This window comes from Enhydra lutris, unplaced genomic scaffold, assembly GCF_002288905.1.
Source record: "Enhydra lutris kenyoni isolate GAN:26980312 unplaced genomic scaffold, ASM228890v2 scaffoldscaffold24, whole genome shotgun sequence".
Lineage (NCBI taxonomy): Eukaryota > Metazoa > Chordata > Mammalia > Carnivora > Mustelidae > Enhydra > Enhydra lutris.
Window position 1 is genome coordinate 2,334,196 of NW_019154108.1, and position 26,668 is coordinate 2,360,863.

The window sequence follows — 26,668 nt, forward strand, 5'->3', positions numbered from 1 at the left end:
TGGCCATCTCAACTATTTTGTGTCTGCTTTCCCAGGCCCGGGACAGCTTGCATATTTTAGAGGTATTTTTTTCCCCTCTCCCATAGGAGAGCCTCATTAAAATAATTTGAGATGGAAATTTGTAACAATAAGATTGTCTCTCTACTTTGCTGATAATATGACAGATTTTTTTTGACCTTTTTTTCCCATTTCATAGCTCTCTTGAATGGATTAAATCATGACAGAGTACTAGGTATTGGAAATAAAGAATGGGTCTACCAGTTTGTACCTGAACCTTGGATTTCCTAGCCTCCAGAACTATGAGAAATAAATGTCTGTGTTTAGGCTACCCAGTCTATGGTATGTTTTATAGCACCTGACAATAATTACAAATTTTATATACTTTCTTGTGCTTAAAAATAATGGGGAAATTTCAAGGCCCTGGAAAGGAGAAGGGAACTCAAAGTGAGAATGAAAGTTGGAGCTGCTATCATTGCATCTCATGGAATTAGCTGATATATACATATCATATATGTGTATATATATATATATTATATTAATTTATGTAGTTTATTAATTAATGTAGTTTGTATATACTAATGTAGTTTATATACATTAATGTAGTTAATATGTATTAACCACATTAATATACATATTTTCCAAGGAAGGCAGCAGAGCAATTAGGTTAGGGTAGAGTTCCTCACTGTATTTCTATAACTGTCTAATTCTTAAAAAGAAAAAATAATCTGAAGCTTGCACAGTATACTACATTTGATAACATTAGGTGGTAACATGAATGCTTGTTTTAGTCCAGAGAGAGAGAATATTTTATTTTGTAGTGTATATTGTGATGGGGCAGCTTATTCCTTTCAGTACTTACAGCTCCTAAAAATTTCTGTCTGGTCCTGACCTATGCTCAGTTCCACAGTGTCCGAGACCAGTTTACAAAGCATTCTTAACCTCAAACCCAGTTTGCTAAATGCACGATGGGGTAAGTATGGAGGTTCATGTACTTATGAAAACATTGTTGAGTAGAAACCCAGGGGCAAATTAAGTAGGCACCAGGATATCGGGTAGAAGGGAAGTATGATGAAGGGAGGGGATGGGAGCACGGCACTGTTTTCAAAGGTAAGCCTACACAGAATTCTATGTATAAAAATTAAAGTCTGCTCTTCTGGCCCGTGAGAGGGTGGGGACGCCAAGTCTACTTGCTTGTCCACCTCATCGTGCTCAGCCCCTAATCTTTCAAGAAGACCTATTAGTACTGATATGGCAGATTTTCTTTACATTCCAATCCACATTTCAACTTCTTTCCTCAATATGTCTTCCTACTGAAACAGAAAATAAGGGTTGAAAACCGAAACATGAGATGTCAGTCTGAGACTTCGTCATACTTGTTAACTCTTCAACTAAGATGAAGAAAAGAAGTATAATTTTATTTTATTATATTAATTATTATCTAGTATTTTTTGGGTAAGGGAAATGTGCAAGGATTGATTTGTCTAGATAGTGTTCTATGCACTTTTACCTATTCAAAGTCCTATTGAAATAGGAAATTATGGAAATTATGTGAAATCAAGCTTCATGATATTTTAAAGGAGATTTTTGATAAGAAGTCAAGTGTCCTATAATTTATATTATCTATAATACAATAACATATATACTTTTTACATAATGTTTTATGATTTTAACTAACAGTAAGTGAGGGTAAAGAGAAAAGTTCACACACTCATACCCCAAACAGATGTTTTAGGCAGGGACATTTTTTCCCTTTATTACAAATGTGAATATGTTTTTTTTTTTTTAATTTAAATGCTTGGGGAATCAAACCCCCTAATGAGAACTAGGCAGCCCAGTTGAATTCTTCTCCTCCTCAGGAAGACAGGAAGAAGTCCTTCAAGGGCCACTCCAGCCTTTCCATCTGTTAAATTGAATGACTTGACCTGAAAACTATGGGCTTAAATATTTCTTCAGCTGCAAAGGGTCACTTACCTCACACTCCATTTTAGTTTAATGAGGAATGTGAGGTTGAAACCTGTCTGCTAACCTCGAATCTAATTGTTTTATATACCCAACAGACAGCCTTTCTGTACTCTATGAAGTTCTGTGGTGCATGAAAATAGTCGTCGAAACTTGACTCTTGTACCATTTAGTCCAGCCACAGACAGGTAATGGGCTTTGTTAACGACTTCCAAATTATAATCAGTGGTATTTACTGGGTCCCTGTTTCTTAAACAAAACAAGATAAAAAAGAGGCAAACTCTCTGTATGACCAGTCCAAGGAGGAATGAGGCCTGGCAGTCAGTTTGAGTTGCTCCGTTTTTTAACTATTTTTCATCCTGCTGTATCATTCTCACTTCAAGTCTACTTCCATGCTCATGTTAGCAGAAAGAAGCATTGACTTCATCAAGCAGAATTACTTATCCTGTATTCTCATTATTAATTTTCACTAAAACATGTATATGAGACTATACAGTGATGACTTTATCCTAAGTTTAATTTCACTGATTTTGGGTTATTATTTTAGCTGTCTAAGTCTACCTCCCTGGGTTGAGGTTGGGAATCTTCATTCAGGTGCTTTTACTTCAGCCTTGCTTTAGCCGCCAACCTGTATATATTATTCTTCATCTTTTTTCCTATAGGATTATTTGTATTATTCTTATTCTTTTGTAGGAACTCTTTATTTAGTACACAAATTTTTATTGATTACTGATGTTCTAAGTATTTTTTTGCTCTTTTTGTTAGCTGACTTTTCACTTTCTTTTTGGTTTCTTTTGATGACTGGAAGTTCATTATTCAAATATTAATTTAGTCAAATTAATTAATTCTTTTCCTGGTTTTTAAAAAAGATTTTATTTATTTATTTGAGAGAGAGAGAGAAAACACAAGCAGGGGAGGGGGCAGAGAGAGAAGCAGACCTCCCACCTTGAGGTTTCGCTCCATCCCAGGACCCCAGGATCATGACCTGAACCAAAGGCAAATGCTTAAGTGACAGAGTCATCCAAGTGCCCCCTGTGGTTTTTGTTTTTTGCATCTTAAAAAAGGTATTCTTTTTCACTCTGGTATCCTAAATATGTTTTCCTATAATTTGTTCAAAGAGTTTTAGAACTGTGCTTTTCTGCAGTTAAGTCTTCAATCCACCTGGAGTTGGTTTGTGCAGGATGCAAGGTAGGGATCCAATTTGTACAACATCGGGACTCTTACTGAAAATACTTTTTTCTCTATTGCAATACTATCTTTGTCTTATAGCAACTTACTATATATGAATAGATTTGTTTTGGTGCTTTATCCTGTTTTAGTAATCTTTTTACCCATTCCTGTACTAATTATACACTGTCTTCATTTTCTTTTCCTGAAGTAGACTTTTTAAGTTAATTTTTCAGTAAGTGTCTATGAATGATAAATTCAGTCTTGACCTAAAATATCTTTATTTTGCCTACTTTGCTGAATTTTCAGTCTCAAGTATGGAATTTTAATTTGATAGGTAGTTTACATTTTGTGAGATTTCCAAAATATTTAGCTTATCATACTACTGAATGAATATATTTTCTATATATTTTTTTCCTTTATCTTTTTTTACTTCTGGGGCTCTCTCTTCATGATCCCTTGTGAGAAGGCAAAGCAATCTGAATAAATTCGGAGTTCCCACCTTCTCTTGTTACTGCATATTTCTTTCTTCTAAATTCGTGGCTTTCCTTTCCTGCCTGAAAATTAGATTCCTGTGGTAAAGATCTAGATCTTACCCTCACTCTCTCTGTGAATATAGGTGAGTGGTGTGAGGTGGTAACAAATAGAGCATTTCAGCTGGGAAGGAAAAATTATTTGCATAAGGAAACAAATGCAATGAGCCAGAAACTGGTGCCAGCTGTACCAGTATGAGAAATAGTCACAAAACGTAACATGACTCACAGAGATAAACAGAAGCTGACAAGGCATTTTGTAGACCAATCAGTCTTTCATCCGCGCTCAGGAGTTACAGGTTTGAAATACGGAGATCTTAGAGCACTTAATAAACTTTCTCCAAACACAAGTAATTAATGCCCATAAAGAACTGAAATAAATCCGTTCTTTATGTAAAAGCTGAGAAACTTGCCAATATCCGTTGCAGAATAAAGAACACTGGGTGGCTGAGGTCAGTGACTGCCGGTCTCTCTGAGGACGACATATCCCAACATTTTCAGCATATGAAATGTCGTCAAGACATCACTGCTGTTGAGGTTAAGAACCCGCCTCCTATTAATGTATTGACAAACAAAGTAACAAAGGAGGATCCCTTAGTTTTCTTTTGCTGATGTTTAGTTTTCCCTACAGCAATAGAAAATTCTGAAGGATAGATGAATGAGCTCTAATGGCACATTTCATTTGGATTTATTTTCTTTTCAACTTAGAAATGCATCCAGTACAAATAATGTCCTGGGTAGGTGGTGAAATTTCATGGTAGGTGAGAGGCAGTGTCACACTGAAAATAACCCAAGAAGAGCCATATGGACAAAGTATGTTCAAGACCTATAACTTTCTTCCAAAGATCATACTGATAATCCCTAGCACTTATTGAAAATATACTCTGTGCCAGGCACTGTGGTGTTTTAAACGAAGTATATTTAGTCCTCATAGTGATTATATGAGATACACACTATTATCATTATCCTCCTATTACAAAAGAGGGAAGTGAACCTAAGAATTCATCAAGGTTGCCCAAGTGGTGGAAATGAGTTTCTAACTTAGTCAAATCGTTTTCCCCCAGCACCACGAAATGCTCACTCGGTTTCCCTGTTCCGTTTGGTATCTCCTTTATCTCCATCTTCATGAGAACTGAGTATAAACAAGGCAGGATGGCATTTGTGTTAGATGAGACTTCATGCCTCATCAACCCAACTGAAGCTGGCATTAACAACAATAGATTGAGATAAAGTATCAGCTTCCAGCTGAAAACAGGACTTGGGACAACACTGAATTGATTGGCTCAGGATGGGATGTTGCTCTCTTTCATGAACCACACGCTGCAGCAAGGGGAAAATGGATAACTTGGATCGCAGTTAGGGCAATTCCTGAAGCCAGGGTTGGGGAAAACTTCATTAAAACTGAATGGCTGTTCCTTGAGATGGATGGAGGGGAAAAGGGAAAGTAGAAGCTTAGGAAAATAAGTCAGAGTCAAACACATGGAATCCTTATTTCCTTGTAAGATTAACATGTAAATTAAACGTAAGGAAAGATCATGATTGGATTCCACATCTTAGAAAACATCCACTGATGATGTGTGAACTAGCTACCTATTGCTGTATTGAAACAAATTATTCCAAAATTAGGGGTTTAAAAGAAGAGACATTTATTTCTGTAGGTCAGCAACTGGGCGTAGCTTAGCTGGCTCAGGGATTTTTACCAAGTTGGCTGGGGGAAGGTCTTCCAAGCTCACTCAGGATTGTTGGTAGACTAGTTCCTCCTCTTACACTCCAGCCCTGTTACACTGAGACAGTTTCCTTTCCCTGGGGGCCTCTCCATAGGGCTGCTCCCAACAGGCACTGGCTTCCTTCAGAGCAAGCAAGCAACAGAGCAAAAGAAAATGTCCAAGACAGTCTTTTTATATCCTAATCTTGGAAGTGACATCCTGTCATGTCTGCCATATTGTATTCTTTAGAAGTGAGTTAGTAAGTCTATCCCACTTTGAAGAAAAAGGATAACACAAAGGTGTGAATATCAAGCAGGAGAAGGGGCCATCTTAGAGGCTGCCTATCTGTGTGCATTGGATTATCTGTGTGTGTGTGTTTGTGTGTATCTACTACCTTTGGAGTTGGTGGGTGGTCTGAGGTCACACATGATGTGGGTCCAATAGACTATTGAGTTCTTATGGGCTTTCCTGTTAGGGACATTACGGGGATAAAATGGTAGTCATGTTTCCTATAGGAAACAGATGGCATTTGCACGTTGAAAGTTTGATAAAGGGACTATTTACAAAGGTATAGGTAAATACAGCAAAATTGCAAGGAATAGTGCATTACTCCAGGGCTTGTGGCAGCCTGACACATCACTACCCCAAGAGTTGAAGCCGTAAAGGAGGGAGCAGTTAGCAGAAGTAGGACAAGATGTCTGTATGAGAAGATGCCAGATTGGAGCTGTGACTTTCCACCAAAGGAAGCAGTCGGCCTGTGGCATCTCCACAGGGAAAGTGCCCGTGCCATAAATATATCAGCTCAGTCTCCTCCAGTCTCTTGCTGTCACTACCTATTGGCTGAACCCAACTAGAACTGAGAAGGCAAAGAATCCTCTGGCATTGTCAATTCAGGTCAGCCTCTGAGGTACACAGTGTCTGGGAAGAGTGGAGAATGGACCCAGAGGGACGACCAGAAGTACAGAAACCAACTGAGTACTTATGAGGAAAATCATCCCCATGATACAGAGAGAAGAAGAAACAGGCGTACATGATGAGGCGCTGTTTAGAGCAAACTGGATGGAGTGTTTGGTTTGCTGGCAGAGATGGGTATTTAACATCAAAACAGGCTTTCATGTAGTTGTGTCCCTTGAAAAATCCTTAAAAATAGGAAATGCATATCCACCTCTATGAAAAGATTTGGGCGAGATTGCCCTGATGGGAGGAGCCTGGTTGGCTAGGATGACTTTGAAGGGTCCTTGTAGCTTGAGGATTCTGTGTTCCAGGACGAGTGATGGAAATCAGGAAACAGAATCTCCTGCAAAATATTTCCTATGCTTTGAAATGGAAATTAGGCCGTACCAATTTAGGAATCAAATTAAAGCAAATAGTCAGGGTGTTAGCGGGTTGTGCTCCTCCCGGTTTGAAGTGGCAAGTAAAGAGGGAAGGTTGCTTTTTCCTGGATGAAGTAGGATCTCACTCAGCCTGTTTTCATCTTTACTTAGCACCTGCTGGCTTGAAGCGGTGTCGCCCAAGTTATTAGACAGGGGATGTGCCAGGAGCTTGACCTTCCAAGTCTGCTGCCCCTCCCCCACGCCCCCATGACAGCCTCTCCTGATATGGATGGACAGGGGCTGGTTTAAAATGACAGTCTCAAGCTCGTGTCGGAAGAGAAGGCTAATTCAAAGAAATAGCCGGGCAAGTTCCCTTTCTCTGTAGGAATAATTATCAGCCCCCTCTCCATGGCCCGCCTGGGAGCCCATTTTGCCTTTAGATCCCGCTGGCAGAAGGCTGACGATAACTCTGTCGACATAGCATGTCCTTTATCCTCCACAAAGCCATTCGCAATGACTTCTTTCAGAGCTATCTCCACCTGCTGGAAAAAATTCCCCTGGGTAAGTGAGTCAGAGCTACTAGATAAGGGACAAGAAAGGGGGACTTTGTGAGGTCCTGAGACCTCAGCAAGAGAAGTTAGAACACTTCTTACACTTTTCATGTAAAAAGAACCTACAGCCGATGTCAGGGGGCTTAAACGTTTCCACGTCATTCTTTCTTGCCAGGTGCAAAGATCAGGTGCTGTTTGGAAGTCCGGGTCTCTGCTTTGCGATGCCCACGCCCTGTCAAGAACTGTGATTTTCTTCCCTGCGTGTCGGTTTGCCCGACTACCAGCCGTACAGAAATCCATTTCCTGAGTTTTGAAGGACTTTTAAAATATTTGCCACAATTGAGAGGGGGGCAAATTAGGTAACTCAAAGATGAGAGTATTAACGTAGTAATATGTCAGCTAAGAGATAAAAAGAAAGACTAAACAGTAATAGATCGAGGTGTCCTTGTTTTGTGTGTGTGTGTGTGTGTGTGTGTGTGTGTGTGTGTGTGTGTACATGAGCCCACACTCTGCATGATCCTTTCTGGCTTTCCTGAGTCACAGTAATAGAGAACCGAAAAGGAGCAGGTTTTAGTCTGGTCTTTGAATATTAACAAAAAACCTGGGGCAGTGGTCTGTCTCTCTTTTCCCTATTTCCTCCAGTTTTCAGGGAATTAGACAATAGGGCAATAAAAAGCTTATCGGGTTTGCTCCACTATTTCTCTTAGCCTCTGTGAATGGGGTTATTTCAAGGAACCCTTAACAGCGCCAAAGAGGAAATAACTTGCGATTAAAGAGTGAAGTGTCCCCCCTTTGATTTATATTTTCTCCCAATGAAAGCAGGACCAGTATGTATCAGCACGAGTCTGTTTTCTTAAGGCTATCTGAAAGCCCCTTTGTGCACTTGATGTGGCCAGGGTTTCCAGACACGGTAGGAGCTACGTAATTGTTTGTACTGCGTTCAAGAAACTAGTTGTTAGCAGCCTACCAAGTTTTCTTTTTATAAATCCATTTATGAAGGGATCTTTAATTCTAGACCTACAAATGCTTTCATCTTATACAATGCTTCTTAAGAATTTCCTTATTTATGATTCTGTTTGATCCTCACAGCTACACCATGGGATGGATAGGATAATATGATTACTTTTCTCCTCCCACTTTCGCACCCTTGTCCCCCATCTTAATTTTTCAAATGGGGAATAGAAAATTCAGAGATGATGAAATCTAACCTAGACAGATCTCATTCAGATAGCAAAGCAAGAAACTAAGACAAGGGCTCTTTCCCGTAGGTCACACAGCCCATGAGTAATTCTTTAAGGATGTGTCATGCGTCTCATTTGTATCCAAATGGAAAAACTAGAGCAGTCCCTTTGGAAGGGGAGGCTGTCCTGGTTGTTCCACACAGAGCAGAGCACTGCTTTCCCAGAGACACTCTTAAAGCCTGTGTGTGCCACATCTCAGTAACATCTTAGTGGCTGAGCTGCCGTAGACTGGGAAAAGCTATCACTTAAAATTACTAAGATACTCACCAAGGGGCAGAGGGCAGCCAAATGTTAATTATGAGAGAGATTTCCCCTCTGAAAGTAGCTGAAGATGAGTTACAAAGGAAGAATAAAACAGTATCTTCTGAAAATCAGTGGAAAATTAATTCTGGAAAAGGAGAGTATAATTTATGTTTCGTCTCAATCCCTGTTTTAATCAGTAAAGTCGTTCTGATTATACCGATTTTTCTCCTCTGTGACTGTGCTGGTGGTTTATAAATAATTTTCAATCTTTACCAAAAATATTAATAAGAACAAAGTTTTGACAGCGTCTCCTATAGAAGCCCAGTGTGAAATAGGAAAAAGTGAAAATTTTCTGCTTTAGGGTTGGGGACAGGATGTGTGCCCTGCTTTGTCCTCTTTGCCTCACAAATGGCTCCTGAGGCACTTTGATATCTCCCATCAGTTCCCATTAACACTCTTTGAAAACCTTAGTCCATCTCTAAGCCAAAGACAAATCCATCTCACTTAGTCAGTTTTCCATAAACAGGTACTGCTTATTTTCTCTGACTGGGATGATTCAGCCTAGACATTCGTTTCCCTTGAGAGTAACCGAGGTGGCCCCATCCATGGTGTCTCTTTGATTTTAGCAGTTGGGAGCTATTTTAGTCTGTATGCACTACGCTATCCTGCAGTAACAAACTAACCCTAAAATCTCAATGGCCAAACATAAAAGTTTACATTTTTGCTGTATCGTTTCAACATGCATTATGGGGGTGGAGGCTGTGTTCCACATAGACACTCAGGGATCTAGGATGACAAAGGCTCCATGACTGGGAACACTGCTAGTCACTTTGGTAAGGGAAGCCAGGAGCTGAAGTTTTCCCTAATAGCCCATAAATATTGTGTCCCAGAAGGACATACATTACATCTCCTTAGAGACCATCGCCCAGAACCAGTTGTGTGGCCCTGTCAAACTGCAGGGCTGCTGAGCAACATGACATAGTGTATGTAATGTGTGGTCTCTGGTAAACGCTTCTGCCAGGGAGAAACACTGATTTCTAGAGATAGAAACACCAGACCCTTCTACTTTCTGATGAGTTCAATTTAGTATTAAAAGACTTTTATGGAACTCTGTCATTGTGCAAAGAGCTCTTTAATGTCCTGGAGAAGATTCAAACAATTAGACACGGTATCTGTTCTTCAGAATTTTATAAACTGGTAATGAAGGCAAATCAACAAATAATTTTTTATTAATCCTTAAAAGGTTTAAATTAAGGTTACAGGAAAGGCAAGCTGTCAGCCCTATGAATACTCGGCTTTTTTTTGCAGGGTTTTCTTCTCATGACAGATGCGAAAGCACCTTCAGGAGACTCTAAGCTAATTTCAAGGGGCAGAAAGGAACCAGCACGTGTGTCTCGCCTGCTAGTATGACTTTCATCCAATCACAAGTCTTCCCCAGACCTGTGAATATCTTACTTAACCCTTGGTTTTCTCCCCTAGGTGATTATAACGTCTATTTATGGAACGCATGTACCTACCTATATTAGTTCTCTGATGGGACTCTAGTTCCCATGACTCATTTATCTTGTCCTCTTCTATATCTACAGAATTTTGCATTTACCGTGGTTCCTGGCACATAGAAAGAATTTCATATCTGTTCACAGCAGATCAAGTGGCCTCCTAGTAATAATTAATTTCAGGGCACTAAAGTTTTGAGTTCAAGTTCTGACACTGTTCCTGATAGAGAAATTCACCCCTGGAAGTTGCTAAAGTCTTTGAGTATCATTTTCCTCAGGGCAGTTGGAAGCATTAAAAGCAATTGCTCATAGTAAATAGCCAATACTCAGTAAGGATTAGTTTTCCTTTTCTTCCTCGGAGCCAGACCTCTTCCAGTGCTACCAGATGGTCTTCCCTAGCTCAGGCGTTACCAAAGACGATAAGCTCAGTGCACTTGTGTGGGACTTTTCAGGCAGCAGGGGATAGTGAGCTTTTTGGTTTGAAATGAAAACTTAGCCAGTAGATGCGCTCTCTCCTCAGCTCCGCTCAAGTGTCTTGGAATTGGCCTCCCCTCCTTTGGTGGTTTCAAAACTTCATAGAAATGAAAGTAAAGCCCTTCTTTTAAAAGGTTAGGGAAAGGCTACTGTAGGGCCTGCACAGAGAGTTTGTTGTTTGGGGTAACTATGGGAAGGACGGTGGCTAACCAGACTCTCTGATTCCTTCTTTCCTGCCTTCCTCCTTCCAGCTGCCTGCATTAGGTGGCCGGTCCCACAAGCACACTGTGCAGGGACATTCAGTCATGGGGACGTTTGCTGGAATATCCTTGACCAGATTCAGAAATTTGTGGAGAAGCAAGAGCATGCCTGACACAAATTCCCTATAACGGCTTGGCCGTGTCATCGAACACATCACTGTGCAGGAAGAAACGGGAGTAAGCCGGCTGCTGCTCTCAGTGCTCTGCGCATTCCTAAGTCAGTGACTCCTGACGGCGCGCCCGTTAGGTGGTACCATTCTTTTCCGCCCCTTATGTCTGCGGGGCCCATGTGTCGTGGAGTTAAGTGACCTACTGGAGGTCATGTGGCTGTGCGTGGGGAAGCAAGGTTAGAACCGGGGCAGTTTGACTCCAGAGTCGGCCTTTTTTTGAGGTTCAGAATCATGTTGCCTCCCAGTGAAAACGGCAACTTGAGTTATGTAGGCAGTGATGGAAGGTTTACTATGTTTATTTGTTGACAGGAACATTAGCTTTGTACTGAGATAATCAACAAGAGAGGCAGGCCAGTGAGTAGGGTCATGTAACCTAGTTATACCTGCACAAGGGCACTTGGGGGCTTGGGGTGAGTGATTTGTCCGAAGGTGGTTGTTGGCGACCAAATAGGAAATAACAACTGTATACATCTCCAGTTGGTGAAGCAGTGTTCACGGGGCTTATTAAGGCCCAGCAGAGACGTTTCTACAGGTTAGCCCCTCAAGGATCCTTCTAGCGTTCTCCACAATGTACTTCCGAGTACATAGAAGTCAGTGACCGTTTGTTGATCACACACGGAGTAAGAGTCTATTACTCCTGCGCGTTGTTAAAGGCTTCGTCTAACTTCACATTTAGGACAGGGGTTCCACAGTTTAGCAGAATACAGAGGGGGTGGGACATGGCTATGACACGTGATTTCTATGTGACATTAAATTACTAAATCTTTCTGAGTCTCTCATCACTCATGGGCAAAATGATGACTCTACCCCCAGTTTCGTGTTATCATAATGAGGATTAAAACAGATAATGTGAAGAGTTAATATGAAAGTGCTTAGTATAAGGCCGGGTGCCTAAGAGGTACCCACCAATTTTTAGTACCCCCCCTTCCCTTACCTCTTTCTACAAGAATCGGTCTCTAAGGAGGAAATTGCAACAATGGTCACCTGTCTGGCAACACAGTTAAAGGCCAGAGTTAACAAATAAAAACACTTCCCATAAGACACGTGGGACTGCCAAACAAAACTCAGCATATAACCATTGGCATTTTTCAAATTGATTTTACCCCTGTGGAGGCACGGCTGCACAACTCACTGGAGACTGATACGTTTTCAAACATTTGCTGTTACCTTTGCAATGCAGATGCTGCAAGATTATTTGCTTTAAAGAAATGGAGAACCAGATACCTTGTTTTATTTAGCAGACTTTTAGATACACACATGGCATGAGAGGGATGAGATACGGGTTTTGGATTTAAATAGACCTGGGTTCATTTATTTTTTTAAAAGATTTATTTATTGGGGCACCTGGGTGGCTCAGTGGGTTAAGCCGCTGCCTTCGGCTCAGGTCATGATCTCAGGGTCCTGGGATCGAGTCCCGCATCAGGCTCTCTGCTCAGCAGGGAGCCTGCTTCCCCCTCTCTCTCTGCCTGCCTCTCTGCCTATTTGTGATCTCTGTCTGTCAAATAAATAAATTTAAAAAATCTAAAAAAAAAAACCATTTATTTATTTGACAGACAGAGAGACAGTGAGAGAGGGAACACAAGCAGGGGCTGGGACAGGGAGAAGCAGGTTTCCCGCTGAGCAGGGAGCCTGATGTGGGGCTCAATCCCAGGGCCCTGGGACCATGACTTGAGCTGAAGGCAGACGCCCAACGACTGAGTCCCCCAGGCGCCCCTCGATCTGGGTTTAAATTCTGGTTATGTTCTCAGTAGCTACTCAGTCTTGGGTAATTTAGCTCTTTCTGTCTTGTGCTCTTCCGTAGGTGACAGCATCTATCTTACCTGTTCTGTTAGGTGTGAACCCTAAGCATAGGTAGTGCATACGTCCATGTTTGGTCAGTGGCAGTTACTATGTTTCATTATGTGGATATGCCTAATTAGGAGGTTAGATAGAAACTACACGAAAAGTGTAACTTGTGTCCCTTATGTCAGCTTTTCCCTCTAGCCACTCTCTCCTTTGTTGAACCTGCATGCTATTCAAAGAACAGAAAGTGAGCCATATTCATTTAGTCAGTGGAGATTCAAAAGAGGCCTGCTATGTGTTAAACATAATGGTAAGTGCTGAGGTTGCAAACACAAGTGAGAGACAGCCTTAGCCTGAAGAATTCAATGTGGGCAAGAGATCCACCCAGAGTGTTTTTGCGGAATATGGAAACAGTGCTAGAGACTCCCACAGGCTGCTGGCGAGGTGCACAGGACACATGGCGACTGCCGAATCAGGTCTGATGGTTCCAGTGCACATCTCACCGTGAGGAATCTCCCCCCACTATCTTAGCCTGACTTGTAGACTTCTAAAGTTTGATAGTAGGTGAGGTAGAACTCTCAAGAAAGAGAGTTGGGAAGATGTTCAGCCAAGTGGGTAGAGAATATGGCGTGGGATGGCAGGTCCTTGCTGAAGCGGGGAAAGTGTGTTGTCCCTCCTGCCCTCCCTTTGGTCACCTCATTTGTGTTCAAGCCTGGAAAGAATTAGGAACTGCTGAACTAGCCCTCAGCTGAAAAAGAAGCAGCACTTGAAGGCTTTTAGGGTAGGTAGCACATTATTTTAGAGATCAAAACCACCAGATACCTAAAGCATCCAAGGAGTAAATCAAACCTAGAGGGCCCCTCAGGGCAATTCCAAGACTTGATAATCACAAGTATTCTAGTATTCCAACTCACCAGACCTTGTTTGTCTTTCCTGTTTAACTTCTATCACTTAGCATAATGCCCTCAGGGTCCATCTATGTTGTCATAAATGACAGGATTTCCTTCTTTTTTGTGGTTGAATAATATTCCATGATACCTAGATACTTCTTCCTTCCCTCCCTTCCTTTCCGCCTGCCTAACTTCCTTCTTTCCTTCTTTCCATTTTTACCATTAATTCTTTAATGGCTAAATTGGGAAGTTCTCATCTGCAAATCTCTTTTATGGAAGGTCTTACCATTCATGAAACCATCTCCTATTGGGCTTTTTTTCCCCCCGTTTATAAACAAAAGGTTAACATGATCCATTATCCTATCTCAAATCATTTCAAACTAAATCTCTCAACTTAACCTACTTATTCTCTCAGATCAATTTTTAGTTGACAAACAGTTTTAACATCTGGAACAAAGTCTAAAAAAATCTAGACCAACCGTTTAGAAAAACAAAAAGGAAGAAGAAGGAAACAAAAGACAAGAAGATACTCAGCAGGTATAAGCACTTAGCTATTAACAAAATTTTCCTTAGGGAGTTCACAAGATCCGAATTCTTCTTCAGGGCAAATTAATGTGTATTCTACTTTCCTTTTTGTAACAGGTGAACCATTGCAAGGGTCTTGGGAGTTCAGCCCATAGTGTAGGTCAGGAAATAAGTACCATATTATATCAAGAATGAATAGAACTATATCAAGAACTCTGTCTTAGACTACCCCAAATTTCACAGAGACATTGCAATCCTACAAGAATGAGCTGCTAGTGTATTCCTTTACTAAAAAGGCACAAGCTGATGATTGATTACCTTATCTGAGTCAACTTGCACTGTTGCGGGAACTACCAAGAGAGGGGAACCTGGGGCTGGCCATGACACCTCATATATCGTTTTAGTGAAATGCTCCTGTCAATTAGGTGAAAATGAGAACTGAAGCCCATAACCATAAAAACCTACCTATTGAATCTGACCCCTGCTGGGCTTGGCATTCACTTGTGGTCTAAGTGTTGCTGGCATAATGGACCATTCCCATTTCCAGATTAAGGGTTTTAATAGACTTCACCAACTAGTTGACTTAAGCAGGTGGTGATGAGTATGGCTGCTTTGCTGCTTTGGCTGGCTCAGTGAGAGTACTGGGCTCTAGCTTGCTTGTGGTCCCAGGCAGCATGCAAGTTGGGGAAGAGTCTATGAGCTGTGATTTCCTAGACAGGTTTTCTGAGATACACAGGAGAATTTGGAGCACTCATGGTATTGGGATGACTAAGCTTGATTTTTGTTGTCCTTGTAGAATTTATTGAGCTACCTGCTGTTCACACAACACTTTACTAAGTGCTAGAGAAGAGAGATCGGTGTAGGGTAGTAGTTCCCAATGTTTTGAACCTGAGGACTCTCCTTTTAACGTATTTTCTCAGTTGTTAATATGTGTATAAAATGGCAAAAAGCATCTACATATTTAATTCTTTTAAAAGATTTGTATTTAAAAAAATCTGTAACAGTTAATATATATGGAACTATAGCATATAATATTGTTAGTCTCTAGAAAGTGTACATTGGAACTGATTCTTCTATCCCTTTCAGCATACTCATGACCATTCAAAGGTCCAAAAATTGGCTCCAACATCTTTGAGTTGGAAAATACCAGTGTAACTCCATAGATGGAATATATTATAATGAAACATTATAAGTGGTGTTTGTTGGATTTTCAACTTTTAAAATCAAAATTTGGGACTATGTAATTTTTATTCAATCAAGAACCAAGTAGTGCCTTAGTCCAATTTCACAACCTCGGTGCTACTTGAATAAAAATGATTCCAGTTAAGATTAAATAGATTCTCATATACTCTTTTTTTACTGAAAATTATGTTTATTTTGATTTGCTTTATATCATAACATTTTTGTACTGTTATATATTTTGTTTGGAGTTTTCACCTGTCTTTTATTTGTGATGGTTGAGATAAAAAAATATGTCTTCTTTAGAATATAACTAATGTATCTTTGATTCTTTCTTACTCTATTGCCCAGAATCCAATTCATTCTACTTCTGGATGAACTTATGTTTCTGAAGCCTATATTTTCTGTTGTAATAAAGACTGATTTCTTTCCAGATCTGATAAGTATCTATCATTTTGGGATTTCTTTTCATTGGATTCCTGGGTTAATTTCATTGTCTTTTGACACATACCTTGTCTTGATTTTCACCTTGATTGGGCTGGAATATAGCTTCAAGAAACTCTGAAGAATGAATCCGTGGTAGGTAAATATTCTTCCACGTTTGACTGGGTATTAAGTTTTAGGTTCAAAATAATTTTCTCTCAGAATATTGATGGCATTCCTTCTTTGTTTTCTAGTATTTATTTTTTTCTTAAAGATTTTATTTTCAAGGAATCTCTACACTCAATATGGGGCTCAAGTTCACAAGCCCCAGATCAAGAGTCACGTGCTCTACTGACTGAGCCAGCCAGGTGACCCTATTTTCTGGTCTCGGCTCTTCTTTCTTTCTTTCTTTCTTTCTTTCTTTCTTTCTCTCTCTCTCTCTGCTTTCTTTCTTTCTTTCTTATTATGTTCAGCTAACCACTGTTTAGTACATGATTAGTTTTTGATGAGTGTTCAATGATTCATTAGCTGCATATAATTCCCCGTGCTCTGATTAGACCTATGTTATAAGCCTGATTCTAGTCCTTTGAATATAGTTGCCAGATAAAATATAAAACTCCAGATATATTTGAATTTTAAATGATCAATGAATAATTTTTTGTGTAAGTATGCCCTGTGAAATATACAATATTTCAAGTATACACATACTAAGAAATTCTTATTGTTTATATAAAATTCAAAACTAATTGCTTGTCTCATATTTTTATTTGCTAAATCTGGCAACCCTCCTTGAAGGTCAACCACCTTTCCCCTTCTAAACAACTTTAGGATTTTCTATTTCTAGGATTATTACTCTTTGTGTTTTGAAATTTCCTAAGGATTTGTGTAAATTAAATACATGTTGCTCACTATTTGTTGGACCCTACAATCACTTCCAGCTCTGGGAAATTTTCCTCTATTATTTTGTTAATAATTTTCCTCCTTCCATTTCTCTGTTATCGAGAATTCTAATTGGCTTGATGTTTGGGCCTCCTGAATTAAGTCTTTATAGCTCTAATCTATTTACCTCAGTATTTCATGTCTGTCTTTTTATTTATGTTCTGAAAAATTTATTCAATGCTCTATTCCAAAGTTTTTGGTAATCAAAACTTTAATTTCTAAGAATTCTTTGTTATTCTTTGAATTATCACTTTCTTGGCATCTTATTTTTGGTTTATGGATGCACCAGTTCTCATATCGCACCAAGGTTATATTTTTTTCTGTTTAGTTTTGGTTTAAATTCTCATCTACTTCCTGAATTATTTCTATTTTCTTATGGGTCATTTCTAATGGCTTATCTCTATCTTTTTCTTTCAGACTGCTGTTTTACCCTCACATGTTTAGAAATCTTTTTTATCCATAGTTAGGGATAAGGACAGGTTCAATGATTCTAGGTAATGGAGAAGGTTTCCTCTGTTAAATATGTCTCCCCTGAAAAGAAAGGACGACAAAGAGCTGTACATGTATAGGTAGATCTTACCAGACTCTGATCTGTGTGAGCAGATGAGATGCTTGGGTTCATATATATGCTAAAATGAGTTGTATTCCAGGATCCTAACACTAACTGCTTTAGGTCTCCTTGGGCAATTAATTGAATTTAAAAAATTTTTAAAGAAGACACTCCCTCACCCAGGGTTATAGCTGTGCTGCCAGTTGCTTTTGGGAGGGTGTGTTTGTCCTCTCACTGGTTGGCTTGCAGAGAGATTTTTGACTAACTCTTATTTCCTTTTGCATCTATACAAGACTGAAAAATTTTTTAGCTTTGTTCCATCTGCTTTTTGTCTTCCAAACATTTGTTGAAATCATGAATCCATCAGTGGCACTCCTCTCATTTTCTTCGCTGTTATGTGTTGAGTTTATTAAAAAAATTTGGGAGGAATATGGGGAAAGGCAAGATAAATGCATGTATTCAGCCTACAGACTTGAATCAGAATTACCTTCCTTTCCTCTGCTATCATTTCCTTCTGAATGTCCTCTAATGAGAATATTTTATATCTAAAGAGGTGCACTTTTGTCTACAAAAAACACATACATCCATATTTACTCTTTAGAAATGGGAGTACATATTTTTTCTAAAAATAAATCTCTTAAAATAATACCTTGTATGGTTTCTTAAATAATTAAGTGGCACAGTATATGCGAATGTGCCTAATATACTACCTGGTACAGAATAGTTGCTCAACAAATCTTTTTATCCTTTTTTATTATTTTATTTTCAGAAGAAAGAGCTCAAGCACATCTTCTGTAATGTTGGTACAAAGAAACAGTTCAGTATGAGTTGCTTTAAAAAGTGGTGAAAAAAATAGCTACCCTGAATGTACCTTGTGATTAGAAGTAAAGGTTAATGATTAAGTTCTCATAAAACATTTGGAGCTCAAAGATAAAACTCACTATGAAGCTTGTGACCGTCTTCATTCTATTATAGTAAATGCTGTTAAACTTCTAGAAAATACAGTAATAAACTAAAGTTCCATTAAACTATAGAGTTAGTAAGTCACAAAAATGCCACTATGCATGAGATACCTGAAGATCAGAGAGGTTAAGAAGTTTTCCTAAGGTAACATAGTAAGTCTCTGAACCAGAACTCAAACCTAGGTCTTCTTACTATGCCTTTCCTCATGGCACAAATTCACAGGCTTCTAAGAGACAGTTCAATGTATGTTAAGAATGAACTTGTTCTGTCATATAAATATTAATAATATTTCATTTGCAGTGAAATTGTATGCTTTAACAAGTCAAATCATCAATGGTGAGATGCAGTTCTATGCCAGAGCTAAACTTTTCTACCAAGAAGTACCTGCTACAGAAGAGGGTATGATGGGAAATTTCATTGAACTGTCCAAGCCAGATATCCAGGCTTCTCGGGAATTTCTTAGGAAATATGTTGGGGTGAGTTATCCAACTGCTGCTTGATAAGAAGCAAAGTCTTTGCAAACATTGCACTGACATGCTTCTGTGTTGTCATTTAAGTCATATTGAAGCCATATAGCTCAGCCAAGAGTTTAGCCTGAAAGTCTGCTTTAAGATGTTGAGAAAGGATGGGTTGCATCGAACCACTGGTTCATCCCACTTGGCATTTCATCATCCTAGTACCAGCTAATCTCTTATGCTTCAGGGGAAGGTGAACCAGCAGTGCTAATATTATAATTTGGTGATTAAGAAGACATCTCTTTCTGGACTCTCACAGATGAAATAGTTGACACCAAAATGATTGATGAGAATGCCATTTGGGATCTTGGGGCCATTTATTGATTTCCTGTAATACAAATTAAATATAGTAAAGAAATGCATGCTTATGCTTGGTTTTAAAATGATAAGAACAGTAGAATCTCTTTATATTATTTAATACATAGTGCAGACTTTGCCTTGAAAGAATGTGGTCTCTCTGTAGCTCTGGTCTTGGGTGAAACTCTTTCCTCACCCCCCCACCCCACAGAGACAGACTGTGTAGTGTGGTGGCCAAAAACTTGGTCTTCAGAGTCATGAGGTTCTTCTATTTAGTGTATAAGCAACCTTGGAATTGTTTCTTAAGTGCTCTAAGTCTCAGTTTTTTCACCTGTGACTAGGGAATAACCCTAGAACCTTCCTCATAGGATAATGTGAAGATTAAATGAGATAATATGTATCAAGTGCTTGCTTTGTTGTGCATAATTATCATCCAATAAATCTAATTTATTTCTACTACTACTACTAATAGGCTTTCATAAAATATGTTTGTTACAGCTTAAGGAACTTCATCCAGTTGTTAGAATAAACTTAGGAGCTGCGGACACAATAAAGCTGCTATTGGTCCTGCTGAAGCCATAAAGTCCTAACTGGCAAACGGGTTTCATCCTGATTCATTTTGAAGTCATCTATTGGAAATTTGGAGCCCATTTTATTCTGATAAAAGCACTGGGTTATAGGAGACTGATGAATCACAGGCCTGTACCTCTGAAACCAATAGTACATTATATGTTAATTAATTGAGTTTAAATAAAAAAAAAGGAACATTATAAGTAAACATTATAAATAATAATTTATAATAAATTTATTATAAATAAACATTATAAATAAGTATTTGGGTTAGGTTGCCAAGCTCCTTAGAAGCACACTGTTAAGAATATCCCTAGTGTTGAGGTGAGGTTCACCTCACACCCATCCTCCTTGGAGCCCCAAGTGCCTGAGCAGAGAGAGTTGGATCAGGATGGAGCACCCACTGGGGCCCCTGTGTGAGCGTCAGGCGCCGCCAAGAGGGACGGTACGGCTGGAGGTGATGGCTGTGGCTCTGTATAGGTCAGGGCAACCGGAGTATTTCTAATCAGTGTTGCTGACTGATTTCTTGGCGTGCTTTTCTGAGATAGTCGCTCAGCTAAGCACTTTAGAGGTACCGTCTTGATTAGGTTCCATAAGAATTCTAGAAGGTAAGTACTGTCATTATCCTTGTTTTACCAGTTGTGGAAACTGAGGTTTGGACATGTTAAATAAGTTGTCAAGGTGATGGAGCTGGTGAGAGACAGAGCCGGGCTGAAGCCCAACCAGGTCTTCCGACACCAAACTCTTTACTCTTAGCCACAACATATTTTTCCATTTGTCTCATGAAGCAGAAAAATCCTTGCTCTCTCTCTCTCTCTCTGTGTGTGTGTGTGTGTGTGTGTGTGTGTGTGTGTGTGTGCCACAGACCTCAGTCCTCCTCCAGCCTGGCCGAAAGCAATCCCTCCTGCTTGCCTTGGGGCGAGGCCGACTTTGATCCCAGTGCGTCTGAGAAGCTTAGTTTGTAATCCAGCTGCCTGTCACTCCGAGTGGAATGCCACGCTGACCACAGGGATGCTGGTCAGACAGCCCATACACGTGCCCATGGACCTGGGAAAGGAAACAGCCTTATGCTTGCATATTTATGTTGGAAAAAACCAGCCTGCTCTTTTCAAACAAATACAAGGAGTCCTTCTCAATGGACCAGGCTCGTTGTGAAGCAGTGACCTCTAACTAACTGCACACAGTCTTTTTAAAGAAATGATATTTTGGTGCTTTGACCTTAATAATCTGCTAAATTAGTATCCAGGTCAAGATACAAGATGCTAGGGAATACGAGTACCTGACATGATTTATCTCCTGTCAACTGGGAAAAGGCAGACTGTTTAATACAAAGTTTTGCCTTCCTTTCACCACTTAGTGACCCAGGACAGTGGGAAAGGTGTTTAAACTTGTTTCAAATATGTTTGCTTTAGCAAACAAACACATGATACCAGGATGATGTCAATGGCATGGCCGATAACTTTCCTCCGTTTTAGCCTTCTAGTGGGAAAGCAGCAGTTTCTACAAAGTAACCAGTATTCGGTGGTTCTTTATCTTTTGACCTCTTGCAGAGATTAGATGACTAAAAACTCTGGGTCTCACTTGTTCTATTTCATGGTTTTTATATGGTGGCATTTAACACTTTCCTTTTAGTTTTAAACTCCACTGGATGAACTTAAAATGATGTTCTTCGAAGCAAAATATATAGGCAGAATCAAAACGGAAATGAAATTCGCAACAGCATTTTGCTATTTTATATGAATCCATACATAGGAAGACAGCATCGTAAGTGACGATGAAAATAACAAAACGTGCTGTGATGAGCACTGGGTGTTATACACAACTAACGAATCACTGAACACTACATCAAAAACTAATGATGTACTATAGAGTGGCTTACTCAACATAATAAAAAATAAGCATAATATTAGATGTAATATTTATTCAAGGTCATTATATAATAAAAGCATTTTTCAATTAAAAAAAGGAAAATAACAAAACGTCTTGTTTTGAAATCATACATTGTGTGTAGGTCTAGTCATATTCATGGAAAGACATGAGCTTTCAATGGGGGCAGCCATAGTGTCCAAGAGTCAGGAGATGTCCCTGAGATCTGTTTTTAAATACTCCTTCCAGAGGAGTTGCATGTGAAAGAGAGAGTGAAATTTGGTGCCAGGATCGGGGAGACAGTGCCAGTACATGTAGAGTAGATAACGAGAACTAGGCAATAGTGGTAAGAGCTGTGGTACACACAATTAGGGTGAAGGGTACCTTAATGTATTTGTAAATAACCATTGTTTCAAAAGTAACTATAAAAATCACACATCTAAATTGGAGAAAAATACAACTCCAAGGGTGAGAATTTTCAAGGGAATTCTATCTCAAACCTTTCACCTCTCTGAACCTTGGTTTCTTTGTCTAAAAAAGTAGGGAAATTAGACATGAATGCTTTAAAAACTCTAGGGTTTTGCTAAGATCCTTCAAGGTCTTATTGGGAGAATGATAGGGAGGGTGAGTGGGTGAGGCCCTACCTCCCATTAGCCAGAGCAGCTTTGTGTTTATGTGGTTCATTGAGATAAAGGAGGAAAGCTTTTATCATCTCCACTCCTCTGGCACAGGTCTCTGAGCCCTCTTTTTCATTCTGTGGTTTAATCCTAAGACTACTTGCTACGATAACCTGAGCAACATGATCCATAGAGACTTAAAGCCAAGTAACGGTAGGAAAAATTTGTAGTTATAATCTCTAATTGAGCATATAAATTTCTAGTAACATCATTTTCAGTAACTTAAATGAATTTCCCTATACTTTCCTCATCTTGTTTATGTAACAGATTTACTTAAAAGATGTTTTCATTTTGGTGTTAACAATACAAATCTTTAACTTAGGCCTTTTTTATTTTTCTGAACTAGTTTACGTTATAATACCCGAATGAGGGAGGTGACATAGTGTAAGTAGGAATGGCAAACCCATGGAACATGCACTTCCACTTCCCCTTCCCATGCACAAGGCAGACATTACTAGACAATCACAGAACTCTTTCCTTCATTGAGTCTCATTGAAGCCTTATGATTTGGTTCAACACAGCATTAGACAGATACTACTGAGGGAATCGGGGTTGGTACTTGAGGTGACAACGCTAAGGCAGAACTGGGTTTGGATTCAAGCAGTTCCGTGTTCAAGCCCTAATTCAGCCATTACTGTGTGGTATTAGAAATCTAAGTTTCCTCAGCTTCAAACGTGGGAATAATCATGATTTTATGGAATTGTTTTGATTATTATAGTTATTACAGACGCAAAGAGCTTCTGTGTATGAGCACTTGATAAATCATGGTTATTATGATTCCATTTGAAAAGAAGCCACAACTGCTTCACTTTTTGTTCTTCCTTGTGACTTTATTGATGTGAAGAAGGCCTCCTGGGTAGACTAGAAAGGAGCATTTCCGCTGTTTCCTTCTGCTCAAATATCACCTCTTGATCCTTAGACAAATGTTTTTTTAAAATCCTTAGTTGCTGTGAAAACAAGAGCAGTCTTTCTCAAGATTTTGATTGGCAACATAAGTATCTTATTGCTGTAATTTTTAACACAAAACATATTTAGCAGTCATCCCTTATGACAAGAAATCTAGACAAGATAATGCATAGACACTGAATAATATACACTCATGTATATGTGTATATATATGTATATACATATGACACATATATATCTGTGTATGTGTATGTATAGGTATGTGTTACTTTGTAGAAGCAAGTTGGAGAAAGTTTCCATTAGCTGGCTTCTCCCTGCACCGCCTATCTATCCTTCACCTCCAGTTGATTTAGTGTACAGACATACTTTATAAAAATAATTTTAGAGGGAATTTGTGCCCAGTAAATCAGGTAATTTCTCTTATAAAGGCAGAAAACTATTTCTAGCATGAAAAGAGACAAGGAGACTTTGCTGCAAACACCTTCTATCCATGTGATAGGGCTGTGTGCCATTGGGGCTAGGTTTGAAGTAAAATTCTGGCCTGAAAGGCTTTTTCACTGCTTTGCTCTTTTCTTTTCTTTTCTTTTCTTTTCTTTTTTCTTTTCTTTCCTTTTCTTTTCTTTTCTTTTCTTTTCTTTTCTTTTCTTTCCTTTCCTTTCCTTTCCTTTCCTTTCCTTTCCTTTCCTTTCCTTCCTTTTACTTTTCTTTTCTCTCCTTTCCTTTCTCTTCTCTTCTTCTCTTCTCTCACTTCTCCTCTCCTCTCTTTTTCCTTCCTTCTTTCCTCCCTCCCTCCCTTCCTTCCTTCCTTCCTTCCTTTTTTTTTTTTTTTTTTATATAGCCATAAGCCACCCTGCAGGTCCATTTAGCTGTGGGCTTGACCCATATTTGCAGTTAATACAATTCTACTTTTAAAGGGCTTTCAGGGGTTCATTTCCTTGAGAAAATTACCAGGTTTTTAGACCTAAGATATTACTTTCTGGCTTTGAAATTCTTTTGAAGATCTATATTTGGATAAAATAAAGAAAGTGAAAGCTAGCAAGGTTGGGTATTTTTTGAAAAAGGTAACTGGGTATTCTAGAACTCAATTGTGGTAGTGGGTACATGCCCGTATACTTTGTTCAAACTCATTGAGTGGTGTATTTAAAAGAACGCATTTTATTATGTGAAACTGACCAAAATAAAGTTAGTTTAAAGAGGTCATTGGAGCGTCCTAGACTCAGGGTCAGTGTTTGTATTTGAAGTATTCCATAAGGTACCTTTCTGCAGGGCCCCGGGCGAGCTGGGACAGACTGTGCCTTGGATTGCGGCTCTGGGAGAGGAAGGGTCAGCAAGCATGTCTTGTTGCCGGTTTTCAACAGTGTGGAGCTGGTGGACATGATGGAATCGTTCCTCCTCGAAGCCCAGAACTATCTGCAGGTCAATGGGGACAAGGTAGAAAGTTACCACTGCCACAGCCTGCAGGAATTCACGCCCCCATTGGGCAGATACGATGTCATCTGGATTCAATGGGTCTCTGGTTAGTGCTGCACGGCCCAACATCGGCCTCTCTCCCCTTCCCAGATAGAGAAGACAACACCTGGGGCTAATCTGAGGATGTGTGGAGGGGAAGCAAAGACCTAAAGGGAGAGAGAGTTGTAGTCATGCTTAGAGCAGTTAACTAGACTTAGGCATCTTAGAAACCCCCAGAGCTCTGGTCCTCCCAATCTTTCCCCTAAGATGCTCTGCTACAAGCCTGAAAGTTCCCATCTTCAGGGATGGAATGCCTTTATACCAACCTAACTCTAAGAAGAAAACCAAATTCTTGAAAAACTTTAAAAAGTGAGGTCAAAAAAGTTTATCCCCATTTATTGGCAAAACTAGACTTTCTTAGATTTAAATTCTCAGGAAATGAGGTAGCAATGAATTAGAATTTGGTCTAAGTGAGTGTGTGTGTGGCTAGGAGACACAGAGGAGTGATGACAAAATTGGGTTGTCTGGGGACAATGGCACGGACTGAGGGGCTAGGCAATAGTTTATTTTGTGCTTGTGAGATAGACCAGCTAGTCGAATTCCTATTTTATAGATGGGACACGGAGCCTCCTCAGAGAGGATACCCGTCCTCTTACCTAAATTCTTAAGTCTCCTGCAACTAGATCAGTTCAGGCTCTTAAGTAACTCGTGAATGAATGAACAAATGGTCTCCTTATTCTTAGACTTGTGGTCTTTCCTATCTTCCTACTCTCCTCCCTCACACCCATCATTTCATCCTGTTCCCCCATCTACTTGGCCTCACCTGTAGGGCACCTGACTGATAAAGACCTTCTTGCATTTCTTTCCCGGTGCCGAGCTGGCCTGAAAGAAAATGGTGTCGTCATACTGAAGGACAACGTGGCTCGGCAGGGCTGTCTCTTCGATCTCTCTGACGGCATTGTGACTCGGGACATGGACATCCTCTGGAGCCTCATTAGGAAGAGTGGGCTGGTGGTGCTGGGCCAGGAGAAGCAGGACGGTTTTCCAGAGCAGTGCGTCCCGGTGTGGATGTTCGCGTTGCACAATGATGGACATTCCTGACTGGCAGTGGAATGCAGGGCTGGGCTGCACAGGGTGCTTTGGGGCAGAGGTCCTCTCCTCCTAGTTCATGGGGTGATGGAGAGAAGAGATGCAATGCATGTCTGGAAATGATGTGGTGTGTACAAGTTTCCACTAATTTTATAAGGACATGCACACACCCAATGGATTTTCTGGACGATATATAGAGTGAAACATCAGGAAAATTGTTTTAAGAACTGCTTGTATACACCCAAACTATACAAGTGAACACAAAAACAGAAAAGGGATCAATGTTAAATTCTAAACTGTCTTGGTCTGTGAAGATTTGCATTATGGAGCATCCCGGGATGGGTGGGTTCAAGTCTAGACCCCCTTTCTCTGCCCTCATGCTAGTTAAAGTCTATTTCATTCCTCTTTAGGACTGCTACTTCTCTTAGACAAAAAAATCTCACCCTAATTAAGACGGCACCAGTCAAAATAGTCTATGAAAACAAATCCACTGCTTCATTTTTCTTTAGCCTTTCTCTCCTCAGAGAAAGGATATGTGGCTTCACTTTCTATTTTGGTTCAGTTTTACCACCCAATGATGTAATATGGATGTAATTTGATACCAGAGGTCTCCATTTCAGTGATGAGGAAGTGTCTCCTTTCAGGAGAAAACGTTGCATGTTGAAATTCAGCTGTGAATGTGTACGTAAATGTCCTCGATAATCTAATGTTAGCTGTTGGCCCCGACACTGTTTGCTTCATTGTAGCCAGTCCTGTTTCTTTCTTTGCTAAGAATGTGCATTGGAGAGAGAAGGGAAGTGATAAACCATGAAAACCAAGTTAACTGGATTAATTTAAGGCATTGGTTTAGTTAAAAATAATCTAGGGGTGCCTGAGTGGCTCAGTTCTTTAAGCATCTAACTCTTGATTTTGGCTCAGGTCATGATCTCAGGGTA

At 39.8% G+C, this 26,668-nt stretch overlaps 1 protein-coding gene across 1 annotated transcript; it reads left to right on the top strand.

Moving 5' to 3' along the window:
• Positions 1-7,086: 7,086 nt before the first annotated feature.
• Positions 7,087-25,745, top strand: LOC111150612 (methyltransferase like 11B). Its single transcript, XM_022508111.1, is given in 5 exon segments — positions 7,087-7,141; positions 7,144-7,239; positions 18,665-18,840; positions 24,462-24,711; positions 25,474-25,745. Coding segments are annotated over 5 exon segments (849 nt in total).
• The last annotated feature ends 923 nt before the right edge of the window (positions 25,746-26,668 follow it).